The 18879-nt window shown below is 50.7% G+C and overlaps 8 protein-coding genes across 8 annotated transcripts; 4 read left to right on the top strand and 4 right to left on the bottom strand.

Moving 5' to 3' along the window:
* Nucleotides 1–211: 211 nt before the first annotated feature.
* BCR37DRAFT_366396 (S-adenosyl-L-methionine-dependent methyltransferase) lies at nucleotides 212–1206 on the top strand (the record flags this gene model as incomplete). The annotated part of the gene is made up of 2 exons (XM_040868280.1): nucleotides 212–809; nucleotides 854–1206. The coding sequence occupies 2 exons, from the start codon at nucleotides 212–214 to the stop codon at nucleotides 940–942; spliced, it is 687 nt and encodes a 228-aa protein (XP_040726522.1). The 3' UTR covers nucleotides 943–1206.
* On the top strand, nucleotides 1140–2668 carry BCR37DRAFT_270900 (P-loop containing nucleoside triphosphate hydrolase protein). The gene is made up of 2 exons (XM_040866775.1): nucleotides 1140–1986; nucleotides 2032–2668. Exons 1-2 carry the CDS (start codon nucleotides 1377–1379, stop codon nucleotides 2205–2207), a joined length of 786 nt encoding a protein of 261 aa, XP_040726521.1. The 5' UTR covers nucleotides 1140–1376; the 3' UTR covers nucleotides 2208–2668.
* On the bottom strand, nucleotides 2211–4632 carry BCR37DRAFT_345776 (vacuolar protein 14 C-terminal Fig4p binding-domain-containing protein; the record flags this gene model as incomplete). Its single annotated transcript, XM_040867640.1, has 3 exons — nucleotides 2211–2518; nucleotides 2561–4190; nucleotides 4231–4632. The coding sequence occupies 3 exons, from the start codon at nucleotides 4630–4632 to the stop codon at nucleotides 2211–2213; spliced, it is 2340 nt and encodes a 779-aa protein (XP_040726520.1).
* A 305-nt stretch (nucleotides 4633–4937) lies between these two features.
* Nucleotides 4938–7566, bottom strand: BCR37DRAFT_378536 (uncharacterized protein). The gene is made up of 2 exons (XM_040869064.1): nucleotides 7310–7566; nucleotides 4938–7260 (listed from the first exon to the last, which is right to left on the bottom strand). The coding sequence occupies exons 1-2, from the start codon at nucleotides 7310–7312 to the stop codon at nucleotides 5095–5097; spliced, it is 2169 nt and encodes a 722-aa protein (XP_040726519.1). The 5' UTR covers nucleotides 7313–7566; the 3' UTR covers nucleotides 4938–5094.
* Nucleotides 7567–7754: 188 nt separating this feature from the next.
* Nucleotides 7755–9239, top strand: BCR37DRAFT_345480 (phosphoribosyltransferase-like protein; the record flags this gene model as incomplete). Its single annotated transcript, XM_040867626.1, has 3 exons — nucleotides 7755–8362; nucleotides 8555–8727; nucleotides 8845–9239. The coding sequence occupies 3 exons, from the start codon at nucleotides 7755–7757 to the stop codon at nucleotides 9237–9239; spliced, it is 1176 nt and encodes a 391-aa protein (XP_040726518.1).
* A 149-nt stretch (nucleotides 9240–9388) lies between these two features.
* On the bottom strand, nucleotides 9389–11116 carry BCR37DRAFT_345730 (uncharacterized protein; the record flags this gene model as incomplete). Its single annotated transcript, XM_040867635.1, has 2 exons — nucleotides 9389–9699; nucleotides 9772–11116. 2 exons carry the CDS (start codon nucleotides 11114–11116, stop codon nucleotides 9389–9391), a joined length of 1656 nt encoding a protein of 551 aa, XP_040726517.1.
* Nucleotides 11117–11702: 586 nt separating this feature from the next.
* BCR37DRAFT_270727 (tubulin domain-containing protein) lies at nucleotides 11703–13475 on the top strand. Its single transcript, XM_040866773.1, has one exon. The coding sequence runs from the start codon at nucleotides 11907–11909 to the stop codon at nucleotides 13164–13166; it is 1260 nt and encodes a 419-aa protein (XP_040726516.1). The 5' UTR covers nucleotides 11703–11906; the 3' UTR covers nucleotides 13167–13475.
* A 757-nt stretch (nucleotides 13476–14232) lies between these two features.
* BCR37DRAFT_392065 (CP2 transcription factor-domain-containing protein) lies at nucleotides 14233–16386 on the bottom strand (the record flags this gene model as incomplete). The annotated part of the gene is made up of 2 exons (XM_040871101.1): nucleotides 14233–16321; nucleotides 16364–16386. 2 exons carry the CDS (start codon nucleotides 16384–16386, stop codon nucleotides 14233–14235), a joined length of 2112 nt encoding a protein of 703 aa, XP_040726515.1.
* Between the last annotated feature and the right edge of the window lie 2493 nt (nucleotides 16387–18879).

Raw genomic sequence — 18879 nt, 5'->3', positions numbered from 1 at the left:
AATACTTGGTTGCCATTAAAGACTTCCCCTCCGTTTTCTCGCTCTTTCTCCTCTCTGCCTAGTGCTCATTGCAAGAGACTTGATAGCAAGATCTTTCTTCGTTATCTAGGCTGCAGCGAAGTGCACGGGGTCTCCTGACAGCCAGCCTCAGACCGCAATTGAGAAACGCCTGGTGTCTAAAGATTCATTGATACCTGTCAGGAACTTCAGGATGAATGAGGACCTTCAACCGGCCAAGCTAGGCACATCCGAATACTGGGAAGACTTCTATGAGAAGGAGGTCGCTAATTTCAAATCTTTCGGGGATGAGGGCGAGATATGGTTCGGAGAGGATGCTGAAGACAAGATCATCGAATACTTGGAAGAGAATTTTGGCAATGCGCAGCCACTGTCGGTACTCGACCTCGGAACTGGTAATGGTCACCTATTGTTCGCATTGTACGAAGCTGGTTTTGGTGCCTGGAAATTCAAAGGCATCGACTATGCTCAACATTCAGTGGCGCTAGCAAGGCAAGTAGCTGCATCAAGGGGACTCCAATCTTCAATCGAATTTGAGCAAGCAGACTTCCTCATGGCTCCTGCGACCCAGGAGGAAGAATCATATGATCTTATCCTGGACAAAGGGACCTTTGATGCAATCTCTCTGTCTGCCGACAGGACTGCAACCGGTCAAAGGCTCTGTGATGTGTTTCCCGGCTGTGTGGCGAAGATGTTGAAGCGCGGTGGAACCTTCCTGATTACAAGCTGCAACTGGACAACTGATGAACTCATTCAACGTCTCAGTAGCCCAGGTAATTATCCAGCGATCCGTCCAGCTTGCGCGCAACTAACAGGATAGAGCTGGTATACAAAGATCACATAGATCGGCCGACCATGACATTTGGTGGAGGCTCAGGGTCTGATGTCTCAACGGTAGCATTCCAAAGGCCAGCACTTCAATAAGGCCATTCGCGGCAAATTCAGGGTACTCGAGCAGCTGAATGACCCGCCTCGCCTGCAATCGAGCTCGCTCTAAAGTTGGGCACGCTTGGCTCTTGCAAGATCAATGTGCGTCTCGATGAACATGAGTTGATCACGTTTGACTTCGAGTGCATCGTCACACAGCCACTTAGTAGATCACCAAATTTGTGATAGGTATATGATCATATGAACAAATGCAGTATGCCAATAGTACTGGTACCAGGTACATATCACTAATAAGCGCTCCGTGATTTAATTTAGAATTGAGTATCTCATGCAAGAACTGCGAATGCGCGACCAGAACCTTTGTGTACACTCCAATCGCCATCACAACAGAGACAACCATCGCTTCGTTGCGCATTCGCTAGAAAGCCCGACTCAGAGTCCCATCAGCTGTCGGTATCGGTTCAATACTCATGCACTTGTCCCCCTTTGAAGGACCGAGTTACTTCAAAATCAGTGCCAGTCTTAGATCAGCTGTGCACGGACAGCATATTCAGTCACGTTGCTCTTATATTAGCTCCAGCTCATATCAGTCTACTGTTATAGCGCCTTCCCGGCGCCTCCAGCCTTGGTATCATGAGGATGTCACACACCGATGGCATGCTGCTTCACATAGCAGTGACAGAAGGAAACAGGCAGACGATTTCTTTTCGAAAGGCGTGCCCACCTTCGCCTACGGAGCGAAGGCTCGTCGTCATATGCCACAAGAGGAAGGGCCGGAAGTGGCCTTCCTTGGCAGAAGTAATGTGGGTAAAAGCTCCTTACTCAACAGACTCATGGGATCTCATGTTGTCAAAACCTCTTCGAAAGCCGGACAGACCCAACAGCTGAATGCTTTTACAGTCGGCCAAGCACCCAGACGCCTGACTCTAGTAGATACCCCTGGATATGGCTACAAAAGTCATGCGACACAAGGACAAAACATCATGGATTATCTACGGAAGCGTCGAACACTAGTCCGAGCCTTTTTACTTGTAGAAGCTTCCCATGGCATCAAGCAATCGGACATGGATCTCGCGGATGGTTTGATTCTCTATAGGATTCCTTTTCAGATCATATTGACAAAAGTTGATAAACTGAAAGACCGAGAAGCGTTTGAAAGTCTTGCTAAATGGCTCCAAAGCAAGCTCGAAAAAGAAGCCCCAGTATATGGCGAAATCATTGGCACATCAAGCTCATCGCATACCAAAGCAATCACATCGTTGAGATGCTCGATCCTCACGGGGTGCAACATGCTTGGGTGATAATCAGATTCTGCGCTGGCTTTTTGGTGCGATGCTAGCACCTGACGAAATTTGCCTAGCACGTTCATGCTTGACTTGAACGCTGCGGAACTTTGCTAGCAGTTCAGCAAATGGTACTTCATCTTTGCCTTTGCGCACCGTTCCAGAGATCGCTGTTTGTGTAGCTTTGGCAGCCGGGATAGACTGAATGCTGTTGAGTCTGTTGCGCAGTATTGTGAAAGCCGACGTTTGTGGCAACAGCATGAGTAGACCGTACAGGCACTTGTGCAGGAAAGGATAGCGATCGTTGTCGAGAAGCTGTAATCGCAGATCTGGATGTTAGAAAGCCAACATGTGTTTCGGAACAGACATACATGTGAAGATTGGTGATTCTAGCAGATGTACAAGCTTGTCAATTTGAATGAGCAAGTGTATCGTGATTTCAAGGTCAGCGAAGATTTGAAGCAGGTTGAAAGCTTGCTCGTACGCCTGTGCAAGCAGACATAAAGAGAATGTTGCAACAGCATTGTGACAGAAGCAACGATATAAGGCCGTGAAGAATGATTGACCATCTCGGCTATCCATATTTCGCAATCGTTTGCGCAGATCAAATAATTCCGGTGCAGTCAGCAGGTTGTTGTTGAGGTGCTGGACCATTGTGCTACCAAACTCCAGGTCATCTTCCTTCTCCAGACTCTCTGCAAGAGTTCTGTAGATGCGCTCAGCATTGAGATAGATGGACAGCTGACGGATGATAAGAGAACCTCGAGTCTCTAGAAGCTTGCGATCAGATGAGAAAAGGGTGAGCAGATTCGAACATAGTGCCTTGAAGTAATCATCGGCCGAATTGCTAGATATTTGCGCTAGCAATTGCAGGTCTTTTGTGACGACCTTTTCACTTGTGTCAGAGAGTGTTTTGAGTAGAATTGGAAAGGTCCCGTCCTCAAGAGTCAATATTTTGCTGGGCGCCATTCGATGGAGCTCCATGAGCCATCCTAGTGCACTGACCCTCGTATCAACATGGTCGTCGAGCAGTTGTATTGTTGCAGCACTCACCGTTGCACCAAAGTCTAAATCAACCGAGTCGAGTAAGGCCAGCGAGCCATCTGGAAGAGGCGTGCCATCTATAACGCTCCGGATCAGTTTCAACGATTTGTCGTTGACCTCTGAGGCTGCTTTGACCATAGCTTTTGCGTCGTGCGAAATTGTGGGCAGGAACACTTCGAGCAGCTTTGGCATGAACTCCAAAACAGCTAGAGGGCAGATAGAAAAAAACTCGGATAGCCAAGTCAGTGCTGTGAGCTGTATCGCCTCTTCGTGAGAGTTGAGATGTCGCAGAAGGATCCTGACCAATGCTGTGTAATCAATGAAAAGATCGAGCCCACTGAGAGAGCCTTCATCCTCGTCATCTGGATGCCCATCATCTTTTCCGTCCTGTTCTATATCTGCTGGGGTCAAAGACTTTTCCTTTGTTCCAGATATGTCAAGATTTACTGAAGATCGATGACTGGAATCAGCAACTCGATATTTGGATCTCTTCGTGTTTGCTTGTATACGCTTGACGTCGGCAATTTTCTTGATTTCGGCCAGAAAATCTGCCAGAAGCTTGCTTGTGGCGATGCGCACATCCTGATGAGAATCGCTTAAGAAATTTAGTATCCCATCCAAAAATTGAGGGAGATGGACGACAAGGTCGAGATCGGGGATTGAATTGAGCACCGTGATCCATGATACCAGGAAGATGCGCGTGAACGGATTGAGGACATACATGCGTTCCGAGAGAAGCGGAATGAATTTGTTTAAGGAGAACGCCGTGTGCCGGTCTCGCCCGTTGGTAGAGTAAAGTGCCTCGCCAGACTTGAGTGGTGCAACAGAGGGACTTGCAAAAGGAGAGCTTTGTAAAACAGAAACGTATTCTGTAGCCTTCTCGGAAACGATGTCTTTGATCAAGCGGTCGAGAAGCTCTGCTCCGTTTTTTACGGAGATCTCGGAATCGGCGGATAACTGGAAGTCAGTGATTCGTTCTTCGAGTTCGCATGCATACCCTGCAGAGAGCATCAAATATCTCATTGAAGTACAGTAAGATTTCCCCTTTGGCCACCTTCGCTATGTTGTAAAGAGATTCTGTCGAGTAGTATCTGATGCGCGCATCTTGGTTCGAGAAGCATGATAGAACCGAAGGTATGATCAAATCGAGGTGGACAGCTAGACCCTTGCCCAACGCAATGGACGTTGCAGCTAGTCCGATAAGGCCGCCAGAGACTGACCTCGCCGCTTTTTGTGATGTACCAATGAAGTCATTGCAGAGCTGGTCAATGACTGCCTGCACCTTGGCATGGTCTTGAGACTGCGCAGCATCGCGTATGAGCTTTTCAAGTTCGTATGCAGCTACTTTACGCTTCTCGTATATCTTGTTGGCCAAGCCCGCTGCTATGGTTTCCTCCATGTGCGCAGCCTTCAGAGCTTTCTAGAGAGCGTCTTCTAGCTTGCTGCTTGCAATTGTTCGGAGCCTGAAAGTATTTGCTCGAGCCATGCACAGACAAGATCGGAGAAGGCAAGATGACAATCGCCGTCAGACGAAGACGATTGTGTGCAGCTTCAACGTGCTGATGATCTTGCGGTTCAAATTCAGCAGCTGGTACGACTATGGCCGAGACTCCACGGTTTGCCGTTGTCAGAGTTCTACGACGCGCTGCAATTGACGCTTCGAAATTGGAAACGCGCACGGCCCCCAAAGACTCGCAGAGTTAGCCTTGAAATTCCAAATTCGCCAACTACAAAGATGGGTCAGCGCTATTCATACTATATGCCTATTTCACCCATCAACACATGCGGGTAACTTTGGAAGCATCCAATTGCACCCTCCGTGCGAATTTCCAACTATGCAGGAAGTGAGGCGCTATGCTAGCTAAAAGGCATGAGTCAACACCAGATTTTCCACCATTTCGCGGTCTACAGACAGAAGTAACGTTCCCACAGCCTGTGTTTCACGAATGAATGGGCGACTTTGGTGGCCTGTCGCGACCTGTTCTGACATGAGCCGCAGGACAATGGCGCACTTCTTTCCGACAAGAGCATATGGGTGGTCGGCTGGCTGTACTTTGGTCGTGATGACACCGGTGGATAGGTGCGATAGCCTCCAGAGACCAGATACCAAGTCTGGGAAATCATTGAGCAGGATGCCAGCTAGCTCACCTCCTGCCAAAGCATACGTAGCCATGAACTCTGCAACAATGAGAGAGTGCTCTACCAAAGGCAAATGGCGCTCCAAGGCGCGCAGGGGTGGCGATGTCCCGTTGTAAGGGATCGGGCAAAGCGCCATGCACATAAGCCTGTATCCAAGACTGTCCCGAGGTGTCGTGCTTGAGTGTAGGTTTGACGATAGCTCTTCGCGAATCAGTTGACAATTGGGCGCATCCCTGCACAGGAGCTTAGCCAACGCATCGATTGCGGAAGGCAAATAAGGTTCTTGGCGCGACTCGAACGACGAAGCCGCAGCATTGATTGGATCGGGTCCAAAGAAAGCCAAGAAGTGCAAATATGTCCGGCAGACTTGAGCGTCAGGCAGACTGAGTCCTCGGCCGACATTCGCCAGGATTGTGACTGCATCTTTGCACAGGTCCAACCGACGTTCGACATCAATAAATGGATGTTGGAGTAAGGAAATGGCGCCAGACAAGATCGCGGCGAAATCTGCAGCAGAAGACATTGTATCTTGGTTCACCTCTGTGAAAGACAAATTGCGTAGAATTGTCAAGACTGCCATAATGCGTTCCATGGCACAATGCTGATGTAAATATTTCGCATCGCGTTCCTTGCTGCGACGTATTTGCGACGATATTCGCTGTGTGTACTTGAGTAAGTCGTGATAAGTCTGGAAATCTGAGAGAAAACCTGAGGGTCCTGAAAGTTGTGTTACACCACTGAAGCTCTCAAGACTGGTCGACAGACACTCGAGAAGTGCTTCAAGCAAGTCTCTGCAGTGACCTAGGGGTAGGCCCCATCTGCGATCCGAAGCAATGATTGCCAGAATGTCGAGTGCATTGCCAACCTCTGCAGGAAGAGCACTCTCGAGCGAACGCGTAATCGCTTGTATATCCACATTGCCGAGTTCCTGGAAAGACGGGTAGGGTCGCAAGGCATCAATATCGTTGCCAAGATTCGCAGCAAGAGTCAATTCAAGACTAGCGAATGTGGTCATCGGAACAGCCTTCGGTTGATACGCCGTCCTGAAGCGGCATTTGGGACCTTGCATTGCTGCAGGTTGCCCGGAGGCATAAAAGGGGACAACTTTGCTCAGATCTACATCAGCTTCAAGGTCCAAGGAGGAGTCGGTTGCAATGTATAAGCCTTCTGGGCGCTCAGGTATTGAGCCTTTAGTTTCCGTCACTTCTTGCTTCGGTAGCACCATGTGATCAACATAAGAAGGACGAGCAGCGGACGGGGCTGATGATGATTGCCCCACTTGCTGTTTCGGGGCTGCTGCGCTTACCTGAGACGCGTCCACGGCCATTTGGGCACCTCGATTGCCGAATGCCTCCGATGCAGCTGAAACCTGACTCTCAGTCGCTTGAGACTTCGGATGTTGCTTTTGACGGGCAGTCGTCCAAGCTTCCTCGTAGGTGGCGAGATTGGCGTCGTAGATACGCTTGACTTCGTCCTCTGAGCCACGAAAATGAAGCGTCGCAGCAATCTGAGGCCACGTACCGTTTGTGTTGATCTTGTGAGAACCACCGGCCTTCATGACATGCCCATAAAGGGCTACCAAGTTGACTGGCCGGTCTCCTATTCGAGGCATCTGAACAATGGGTGTGCCTCTATTTCGCATAAACTCATAAAGGCTTTTCATGAAGAACTCGGGCGTATTTTGCTTCCTTGCCGCATTTCCAGTCACAGCCTGCTGGGGATACTGTATGCCGATCTGCGGGCGCGGTACGGGTGACGATGACTGTGACAGACCCATTTCCTGAGGTCGCGTCCCAAGGTGATGCGCACTCTGCCAGACCAGATGAGCATCTTCTCCATCGTCCCTTGGTCGTTTCCCCAACACCGACTGTTGCGGGCCATTGCTTTCCTGTGATGGTCAGCTACGTGCTGTTTGCGTAGCTCCGGGGGAACTTTACCATTGAAGTCTTGTGCTTGCGCGCTTTGCTTGCGACACTTTGAATGAACAAGTGCTCTCTAGGAAGGCATCCTGCAAGCTTTGGAAGATGAAGCGCAGCCGCTCTGGTCGACTCTGTGTCTATCTATGCAATTCAGTCCCGAAACGCGTGGGTTGCCCGCTGTTGTTTGCTTCGCTGTGAGAATCTTACCCTAACCCCCGCTGCTGTTGCGCCAACTTGCGCATCGTCAAAAACGCGACTCAACCTCTGCTGCATAGTTACGCACTGAAGCGACACGCAGTTGACCATGCCCTTTTGAGCAGGCCTGGTTGCTCATTCTAGGAGGCCATTTGATATTGGCCATTCGATCTTCACCAAAAGCGTGCCATCTGCCAATAGCGGGTGCGACTGAACGCGGCTTGTGCAGGATTTCGGCTGCAGAAACCTTTTTCCAGGCTCCTGAACAATGCGCAAGACAAAGATTCTAGCTGGCAGTAGTCATCCGATTTTGTCTCAGGCAATCTGCTCTCGTCTGGGTGTTGAATCTGCACCCGTTAAGCTCGGGCGATTCTCCAATGATGAGACGTCTGTTGAGATTGGAGTGTCCGTGCGAGATACGGACACCTTTGTCATTCAAAGTGGATCCAGAACTGTCAACGATCATCTCATGGAACTCCTGATCTTGATATCCGCATGCAAGGGGGCAAGTGCCTCTCGCGTCACGGCTGTCCTTCCTTACTTCCCGTACGTCAAGCAGTCCAAGATGAAGAAACATCGCGGTTGTATCGCAGCCAAGATGGTAGCGAATCTCTTGCTTGTTGCAGGTGTGGATCACATTATCACGGTCGATTTGCACGCCTCGCAAATGCAGGGCTTCTTCAAGGTGCCTGTCGACAATCTCTACGCCGAACCAGCCATCGTCCGTTGGATCAAGGAGAATGTCGACCGATGGAGGGATGTCGTGATTGTGTCCAAAAATCCCGGTGGGGCGAAAAGAGTTACTTCAATGGCCGATGCTCTGAAGGTCAACTTTGCCTTGATCCATACAGACCGCCGCCGGAAGCTACAAGAGCCGTGGCTGCCAAGCCATTACGCCGGGAATTCTACTGTCGCGTCTGTGCTTAATTCTGACGACGAAGATGCCGAGACTGACGAGCTGGCAGATGCAGACGAGGAAAATAGTGCTGATGATGACGGCCAAGATAATCGCAGCCAAGCAGGGTCTGCAGCATCGCACGAGACAGCAAGAACCACCCGCACCAACAGGACAGCTCAATCGCGACGCAATCTTTCGCCACACAAGCGCTCCTCCATGCCTCAGTATGATCAATATACTGAGGTACACACGGCGCGTCTCATTTCTGGGCATGTAGTCAATGAGGACTACCAAAATAGCGTACATGGCAACCTAGTCACAGGTGATCAACAATCAGATAATGGTGACAGCTCCGATCACGGCCCAAACAACATGCAAATGTCTTTCTTGTCCAGCTACTCCGCTCACGACAACGCATCACATGCCCTTGCAGGTCCGATCGAGACGGATACGCTTTCAGACGAGGAGGAAGACGAACTGACCCCGCCAACTGCATACGAACGCATGATCACTCTGGTGGGAGATGTTTATCGAAAGACCGCTCTGATCGTGGACGACATGTGTGACTCGCCCGGCAGCTTCATCGCAGCTGCCGAACACATGGTTAAGAACTGTGGTGCACACCGTGTGTATGTCATTGCTACTCACGGGCTTTTCCAAGGAACGTGTCTGGAGCAGATGGAGGCGTGCGACTGTATCCATCAGATTGTCGTTACAAACACCTATCCCATTTCCCCAGAAATGATGCGCCGAACCACAAAGCTCAATATCATTGACATATCTAGTGTTCTTGCAGAAGCAATTCGCAGGACTCACAACGGAGAATCTCTCAATGGATGCGCCGGTCTATTTTGAGTCCGCTGCAGATTGGAAGCAGGCGGGAAGTGAAGCTTCATGCTTGATCTAAATAAAAGATTTAATCATACTCAACGCCATACGCAAGACAGATGAAGACATGGACTTGCTGCCCATGGTGGCAGTTTCGTCCACAAATATGACTGTGTTCAGAGTGGCACTTCGGCCATGAGCTGCGCACGCTGATTTAGCTGCTTTGCATAGCGGAGTCCGCACGAGTTACAAAGACTTCGAGGGCCATCTGGGCCTTTCCGCCACTGGGTAGTCTGCCTTTTGAAGCAATTGGTACAAATTGTTTCAGAAGGCCTCGGAGAGGTCGTCGGCCGCACTTCAGGGTGAAGGGCATTGTCAACCGCACGCTTTAAGCGACGGTTGATAAGCAAGACACGATGAAGCTCGTACTGCCAGCTTGTGTTGCGCTCCGGCATAAGCTCTTCCAAATAAAAGCACTCTTGCATCGCTGTATCTGGGACGGCAACTACGGGAGTCGAGTCACCGGCGCGCAGATGAATCGGTGTCGAGGCTGCTGCACTGTCGGCAGTCGCGTCAACTGGTACCCGCAATATTGGATCAGGACTGTCGACATGAGAACATATCATGATACTGGGATGAACATGTGGATCTGGCTGACTAGGGAATAGTCGCGAAGTGAGCGAGACTCTGGAATGGCCCTTAGATTGATGTGGCTGATAAATATGCTGTACCGTCGCTTGGTGGCCTGAGAACGCTGCGCGAAGAGATTCCTTGAGCAAGGGAACGTCTTCGAAAGAAATCAAAATGACAAAGTTCTTGCCAATAATGAGATCACGCGAGATGCCGAGGAAAGTGGATACTGCGGCACTCGCCCAGAGAATCATGCCTTGCGGATCGACCCTGCACCATAGACCGCTGGCCCCGAAATCGACATCTTGTTGACCTTGTAGTTTTGTCAAAGCTGGCAGACCAACTTTGCGCCCAGACAAAATGATAGTTTTCATGCCTCGATTGGGCTCCAGAAGCACTGCTCCATCGAACTCAACCCACACGTATGCGGAACTCCTGTGTCGGAGTCGTGCCAGCAGGCTGATAGGCTTTCCTACCTCGGCTTCCCGAAGCTCTCGCATGAACGGAACAATATCTGATACATGACAAATACTTTGCAGGCCTAGATTGACGAATTCACTTGTCGTGTATCCAAGAAGTGCTTCGATTCGGTCAGAGCAGTAACTTACAACCCCCTTGAGGGAGCAAACCACAATAGCATTCGGGCTTTGCTCAACCATAAGGTCTTGCCAGGCATCAGCGAAGCCTTCTGCATCGTCCTTGCTGAATCTTGCCCGGACCAAGCCTTCCATCTGTGGCAAACTTCCGGCTCCGTATGAAAAAGTGGTGGGCGCTTGCAAGGCGACTGCTGGAGGCGAGCGGGGGATGCGAGAGATTCGGTAGTCGATATAATAGGTCGAATCTGGCATCTTTTGCAGAACACTTTCGGGCGACTCCATGATATCCACCTGGAAACCCACAATGTAGGCAATGTCATCGCCATCCCAGGGCACGGCCATCATGGTCAAAAGATTGACCCAGCGTCTGCCTCCCTTCTTGTAATTCATGAGGCTCACTTGAACTTCTTGTCCAAGAGACAGCTTGCTCAGCATTTGTAACACTGCGAGATTGTCCGTGTGATCTCGCACCGAGCCAGCTTCGACCAGGCCGACTGGTGCTTGCATAAACCGATGATTCAGACCGATGATCTCATTCATCGAGTAGCCACTTACTTGTTCGAATGTTGGTGAGCAGTAGACTAAGGGCATGTCGAACTGTCGATAGTCAGATACCGAGAAACTGCAACTCATGTCAACAGGAGCGAGCTTTATTCGACTGCGGCTCTTTCGGCCCATGATCCTTTTCAAGAGATCTTCCGGCTGGGGCAACGGCCTTCTTTGTGAAGGATTGTCGCTGGGAGGTTCAGGAAAGCACTTGAGACTTTGGGTCGTTTGCATTCGACTCGCAGACCGCTTTCGAGACGTCTCGAGAGACATGTGGTTCATGCCTGCGCGATGTACATTGTCGCCGCCCAAACTAAGTCGGGCCCGGGCAGCGTCGTCCCCTTCAATCGCCTGTTCACGCCCTTGAGGCTTCGACGACCAAGCCAGTCTCTTCCCCACAGCTGAGACACTCGTCGGCCCAATGGATCTGTCATTGGCAGTAGTAGTTGGAATCCCCGGTGCACGTACTTGGACCTGGGGAGCCGCCGGGCTGCTCAGCAGATTCGGTCCATAGCCTGCCTCGCGTCGCTCGTGCTCCTCCATCCGTCGTGCAGGCAGTCGCACATGTATTGCCTAAATGTCCAAGCGACACTGATGGACTCTTCGAACCGGCAAGCGGAGCTTTACCAGATGCTCGTGCGCTTGAAGTGCCGTTGCGCGGCTGATTATGTAGAACTAGTTGCCTAAAATTATGGGAGCACGAGTCTTTCACAAACTTTCTTGACGTCAAGATTTCCTACTGGAATCAGTCAACTATACAGTCTAGTCTATACCTAGTGGATCTAGAGCGAACACATGCTCTGCAGTAGAACGTACAAGTGAAAATCTCATCTCGGCCCAGCCATCACATCTACAGGCGGCAGCAGTAAGCGTGAGCTCACGCCCTGCCTCGCCATCGGGTCTTCAAAAGTCCTCCAGCTCAATGCACGAAATTCTGACCATCCAATGTGGTGAGAGAGCCAACTACTTAGGCACTCACTTCTGGAATTTCCAAGAGCCGTACTTTCAAGAGTCTGATAGTGTGCTGGATCACGATGTTCTGTATCAGCATGGTATCTCTCCCACTAGCCTGGAGATCTACCTGCCTCGAGTCCTCATTTACGACTGTGCCCGCAATATGGGCTCGCTGCGCAAGATCAACCAGCTGTATGACACTCAAGTCGACACAGAGTCTGGTACAGAAGTTGTGCAGCCTGAGAGCTTTCGCGTCCATCCTTTTCAAGCCTCGTTGGATGAAACGCCAGATTCCTCACAGCTGTCTGACAACAGCGTCCGCTACTGGTCTGACTATAATATGCAATTTTACCGTCCAACATCATACCTGCCTATCGATACCACCGCGGTGGAAAGACCATTGCTCACATATGAGCAGGGTAGAGCTGCCTTCAAGGAAAGGAATGGCCAAGCGAATGTTATGGATGAGGACTTCCGAGCCTTCGCTGAACAATGCGACCTGATGCAAGGCTTCAATTTGATCTCATCCACTTGCGATGGCTGGTCAGGCTTCACTGCAGAATTACTGCTTGAGATGGAAGATGAGTTTCCCAAGCTGAGCAAATTCTTCGTGGACGCCGGTCGACCGACCAGCATGCAACACCACTTCAACCGAGCAGATGCCCTCTTGGTCTGCCATGACATCGTCGATCTGATCGTCCCAATATCTACCAAGACGTCGTGGACAGGTTCTGCTCTGCCTGGATTGTGGCTGGATACTATCACTCTACCGATGCGTACAAAAGAAAGCCCGTTGCGTCTTTCGGATCTTTCATCATTTTTGTCGCCACACAACAAGATTTACCATGCGCAAGCGGGAGAGCAGAGACTCAACGCTGTTCATGGCAGTGTGCAGAATAAATTCGAGGTTGTTCGTGGGGATGAAGTATCCCTGACCTCCAAAGTACTTGAAGGATCCTTGGTGACCACATTTACACATCCACAGCAACAGCCAATGCCAGCCGCCTTTCCAGAAGGCGTGAAAGAGACTTCTTCCAGCCTGTTGCACATACCGCGTGGTACGCGTGCTTGGTTACGTGACCTTGGGCGCCATATCCACCAAAAACAAGGCAGGTCAGGATATACCGAGCGCAAGGATGTTGTCGCTGCCTTGAAGGAGCTCGAGGCTTCCTATGAGGAAGAATTTGAACAAATTTCAGACATGAGTTCTGACGATGATGGCTTTTAGACGCTTTGACCACACACACGATACCGTTCAAGGTCAAACTATCTCGAAACACACTTTGCCTGTCTGAGCTATGACCCATGCAGCCAGTGCAGTTCCATTGTATCAGACCCTTGCTATACAAGAACGACCGCTGACCTGGATTCTGTTTTTCGGACATCAACCATGCTGATAGCGATTTTATTTGCATTGTGTGGGTTTGCCACTGCTCTTAATGATAAGTCACCATCGATTGCAAATGGAAGCAAGATCGTCTTCCAAGGATCACAGGGCCCCGTCAGCCTGAATCAGTGCAAGTAAGAGTTTTGGTTCTTCCCATGCTTCGACTGACTGTAGCTCTGCCTGCGCTTCCTTCAATCTTGTATTGTTCCAGACTTGCCGCAATCAAATTAGTGACTATCGTCAGCAGATACGCTGCGGGTGTTCAACGAGTTTTGTGGCCCAGGCACAAATCTGTAGCTCGTGCTGCGAGAAACTCGGATACCAGACTCAATTCCAATCGGTTTCTCAAGTCGTTGATGATTGCCAGGTGATCATTAATCGAGGCAACACATCAAGCGCTGCAGCTGAGATTCCGTACAAGACACTCACGTCGGTGCAAACAGTTTTCGTGAGCACGACCATGACACAGTGGACGCAGTACGCTACACAAACGACCACTGCAACTGACTATGCAACAAAGACAGATATGCCCTTTCAGTATTGCACTGCTCAGCCAGTCTACACGCAAAGTATCTTCACCTCAATCATGACTTCTCTGTCTTCATGTAGCGGTTCATCCGTCCCGGTGCAGCATCCGACGACCTGGACTTCTGCGTGGTTTTCTACGCCATGCAGTGCGACATCTTCAACATCAGCAGTCCCGACCACCTGGTCACGCGACTTCCCAATCGTGTCGACGACCAATACGAGCTCATGGCAGGCAAACCCGACGATTTTCCTTTCGGGAGCCCAAGGACACGTCACTCAATCAAACCAGATTCTGGCGGCATTTGGAGCCTTGTTGCTGGCGTTCGCCGTGTCGTGTACTTTATTGTGAATTACTACTAGAACTAATATTTGTACATGTTCATGCCAGAGCGTAATGAAGCACCAGTTCGATTTGACCGGGACCAACTTCGTGCAGGCGTATCAACATATCTTGACCGTCCGGCATACGCTCGAGCATCTCAGCTTCGAGCAAGATGCGAATACCCCTATTGTTCTCTCGGACACATCGGACGATTCTGTGCTTCTCCGCGTCCAAGCTGAGCTTCTTGGCGACGACCGACACGAATGCATTGACCGAATACTCGTACAGGTAGACTGCTCGATAGATGGGGCCTAGCTGATGTCGATTGCGCTGTGAAGGGTGATATTTGCTTGTACCTGGATTTTCCCCTTCGCCTCTCATGTCGGGCGACCCGTCTGATACGGGTGACATAGTCTGTGTTTTACTAGTGCTCTCCATTTGTTGCATGAAGTAGAAGCACTTGACGGGTTTCTTCTGCGGCTTTGGTGGGACGTAGTGGTCATCCATATCGGCCACAAGTATGGTCCTGAAATCCCCAAGTAATACTGGCTGTGGCGAGGCGCGAAAAGCTGGCTGGTAAACAGACTGTGGCGAAAGTCGTCCGTAGGTGGTCTGAGGCTCTTCCGTGGAGACTGGCTCCACTTGTTTTGCTTGCAGCGAGATCTCATCGTCGAAGCTAAGTGCCATATTGTCACCATCCTCGAGTGGCAACTGCAACAATGTGCTTGGCTCCACTGACGCCAGCATGGCGCGGTACATGTCAATTTCATCGAGTCGACTGTATTCCTCAGTTTGTGAGCCGTTGCCACTACTCTGCGAAGACACGGAGGCTGAGCGCTTCCGGCGGTGTTGAACGCGCACTTGAAAGTCTGATTCACGCCTGACATGACCCTTGTGAACAATGGGACCCGATGCAGAGTTAATGAGACTCGAACCATGGGGGTCTTCTAGTCTTTGAAGAGCCTTGCGAACATGGGACAAGTCATTTGCAGCTTTGCGCTCGGCACCTTTGTCACGGAAAAGCTTGATGAGACAAGCCGAACCACCCAGCAGATACTGCTGGTCGTTGGTGCAGATCTCTGTCTTCACTGCGAGTTTGAGAGACACGCCACGGACACCTTTAGAGTGCGAAAAGTCGGTCGATAAGAAATGGCAACGGAGCGCCAGCATGGTCTGAGCGCACGGCGACTGCTGCACGGGAGACCAGTCAACAGTGAATCCGTCAAACGCTTCAGCCACCAAGACAGGACGTGCAATCACATCTGCCTTGTGCTTTTCCATCATCTTGACAGGGCCAGCCTCGTCAAATTCGAGAGCCCTTACGAATGGAGCTTTGCGCTCAACAGCCTCCGTCATACCGCGGCCATCGCGCCAAATGCTCCAGAATGTAGCAGCACGATGCTTCTGGTCTTCATCGTGAAAAAGTACTTTGACTGTAGTGCGGTACTTGACTTGTCGCCCTTGGGCCTTGTGCTCGGTATCGACAAGACTCAAGCCATATAGTTGTGACTTATTGAGGTAAGTCTGTGAATCTTCCTGTGTCGAACGCCGCATGCTGGTCGGTGCCAACAATCGAGCAACGATCCGGCTGGATGATAATTGCGATGAGAGGGGTTGCATAGGCTGACCTTGACGAGTATCCAGCAGGAGACCTGTCATAATGGAGGCCTCAGGGCGAGCAGCCCTGTAGTCGCCTTGAACATTCATGAATTGTCTGTGGCCCGATGAGCCTGTATCTTTGCCTGCTTGTGAATCCTGCACAGCGGTATTTGTAGCATCAGCATTGCTACTTTGCCTCGAGACTTGCGGACTGAGGAGGCCAGTCTGATTGAACGCTCCAAAATCAAATTGTGCAGAGTTTCGACCAAAGTTCAGAAAGTCTTCCGAGGAGGCAAGACTGAAATGATCCTGATCACTGGCACGCGGGGTCTGGTCTGTATCAGCGCTGTACAGCCAATTCATAGCTTCAGTCGCGTTCAAATCGTGCTTTGGCTGGTCTGGTGCGCCCGAGGAGTGTTCCGCGTCGCCGTCCACAATTGCGTTCTCATCTCCGAATGGCGCGTCACCGGCATTGCGCGTGTTGAAGATGTCGCCCGGGTAGCTGGAGAGACTGAGAGATTGTCTGTTTGTGTGTCTGTTGTTTGTTCTGCGACGTTAGCATGACTCAGGCGCAGCTTGTGGCTAGTACCTTGAATTTGAACTCATCGACATCCTGTGAACGCGCGAGCAACTAGCTGAGGTTGCTTCGCAGCAGTCCTGGGCGAATGGGAGGAGGGTCGTCTTGCAAGGATGAGGACGAGGACGCTGTTGCTGACTGTCGGCGTCCTGGGCCTGCCTGAGATTGACTCTGCTGTAGCTTTGCGATCGGTCTGATGGAAAGTAGTGTGGCTGGAAGTCCTGGGATGCGTGGCACAGTCGACTTATAAGGGGGAAAGGGGGAGGCGGTTCTCCAGAGGAGCAGCAGCCAGCAGCAGCAGCAGGCAGCAGGCAACAGCAGCAGCCAGCAGCAAGTTCCAGCAACGCCTTCTCGCCATTTCCCTTGCGCATTTCCAGGCATCCGGGCAGCCACCCCAAAACGCAACTCAAATTCGCAAAATGCCGGCACAGGCGATCAACGAACAACTTGACAAGCGTACGAGCTCCGATGACGATACGCGAACCCACCCTTAGCCTTAATTTGTCCTTGTCTCTTTGTATACGCAGCCTCAAGAGACGACTGTCAACATCTGTAAATCTGTCTCTCAGCTATTGCTCATTGCCTGCTTCCATGCCGGCTGCCAGTTGCACGCTGCAATTGCTTGACAGCGTTGCAAGTCTAGACCTCACTTTCAGGGCACGAGTCGCACGACGGAAATCAAAAGTCAGCTACTCGGAATTTTAATTTGTCCAACGATGAAGCCATAACTTCCCCCATAAGTCCATTGCCCACGGCACATCTCCGCGACGCACATGCTTGGAGGATGTTCACTGTGACGGTGCACCTAACGAGTCACGACAGACGATACAGACGACTCTGAGACAAGTCTCCGACACTCGGACGACCTTGAATCGTGTCCAGAGTGCTAGTCGACTATAGGTCACATCTGCTACTGTCTTTTGAGATATTATAGTCTGTAGTATCAATTGTAAGAGTGGACAGCATGGATCAAGTGACCAGTCTTCATTAAGTAAAGCAGACTATTATCCCGCTAGTTCACATGCCCTGGCCCCTGGCCCCTGGCTTTAAGCATTAGCGTATATAATGTGATGCTACCATATCAAGGCCTCGAAGTGTAACTATCAGCTGTCGCCTGTGGACCGTATACATAGTCCTGTAGATAATGTCACTGCAGTGACAGTCTGACATGTCAGACTCATAGACTGTGAGTCTGTGACAGACTGACAGTGCAGTCTAACAATGAAAGCGGGAATGTGCTCGGCACGAACATGGTCTAGAAACTTGCAGAAAGCATCTGGGAGATGCCAGCGCCAGCCGCAAGCATACGAACTCCAAGTTGACTGCATTCATTCGTCGTGATAGACAGTCATAGACTGCTAGACTGAGAGACTGTGAGTCTGTAATACGGTGAGTTGATAATAGCACCAGTCCACCCCTGTGGCGGCAATCATTGCGCGGCTTTGCGCCACCACGCCGGCGATGTCTGATCGGGTAAACTCTGCAGATTTCTGGAGATCAAACTCAGCCACATGCATGTCAAATTCTTGGCACTCCTGTGGCTGTGCGCGTGCAAATTAGAGAGGGTTCGAGCGACAGAAACAAGTCAATGTCGTTGTCAAGTTGTCAACTCTCGACTCTCGAGGCGATCAGCCGCGACCTCAGCCTACCTCATACGCAGAAGTTGATCGCGAGACAGCGTCCAAGGCAGCGCTGACTTGTACAGCATTCGATGCTTTCACCCACTGTGATATATGGACGGCAGTCGCAGTAAATTTTATAGGCGAACCAAGATGGAGCCGAAATGCGTTCAGGGCCTTCAGGCCTTGTAGAAATTTGACGTCATTAGACATTGAACTTGCGATCGACTCTCAGTCCTGAATTTGCGAAGTTACGAAGAATATCTTGTGGGCCGTTGCAGATAGCGAGCCTGGTAAAGCACAAGCAGCTTGATGCAAGTGGCGATCAGTCCATCGAGCTTGATGTGCGCAGTGCGCACACAGCACTGTTTAGCGATGAGCGAATCCCGCCTCTCGAAGCTAGTTCCGAACAACAATTTCAGTCACGACTCACGAATGACTTTGCCCAGGCGAATAGGATGCCTTGCAGTGACATGCCTGCGTTTGTCAAGTTGATATATAGTCCTTGTACGAGAAAGCGATCTGCAAACCCAGGGCTCATGAAGCTTGGCGCTCGGATTGTTGCACGATGGAGCACAAAGCCCAGTTGGAATCTGAATCCTATCTGAGCTCGTGCACCTTGAAACTTGAAACTTGGTATACAGCCGCAGAGTAGGTCGTGAACGGCGCGATGCCAGCGACACTCAGGGCGCGTCAGCCGAGGACAAATTTGACAGCATATTGATCAAGGTCTGCTCCGAGGCTGTGCGTCCGGACTTTATGCTGCGTAGTGCCAAGGTCGACATGACACATCAATGTAGCGGCCCTGACCTCTCAAGCTTATCATACTGTTCGACAATTGCAGTACGTGTGCATGCACGTAAATGAGCTGGTTACTGGCGATAGGCACGGTGGGGCAGCAGGATGTGA

This window comes from Protomyces lactucae-debilis (assembly GCF_002105105.1).
Source record: "Protomyces lactucae-debilis strain 12-1054 chromosome Unknown BCR37scaffold_6, whole genome shotgun sequence".
In the NCBI taxonomy this organism is placed as follows: Eukaryota; Fungi; Ascomycota; class Taphrinomycetes; order Taphrinales; family Protomycetaceae; genus Protomyces; species Protomyces lactucae-debilis.
Note: the sequence above shows the minus strand (reverse complement) of the source record. Positions and strands in the feature narration are given on the sequence as shown.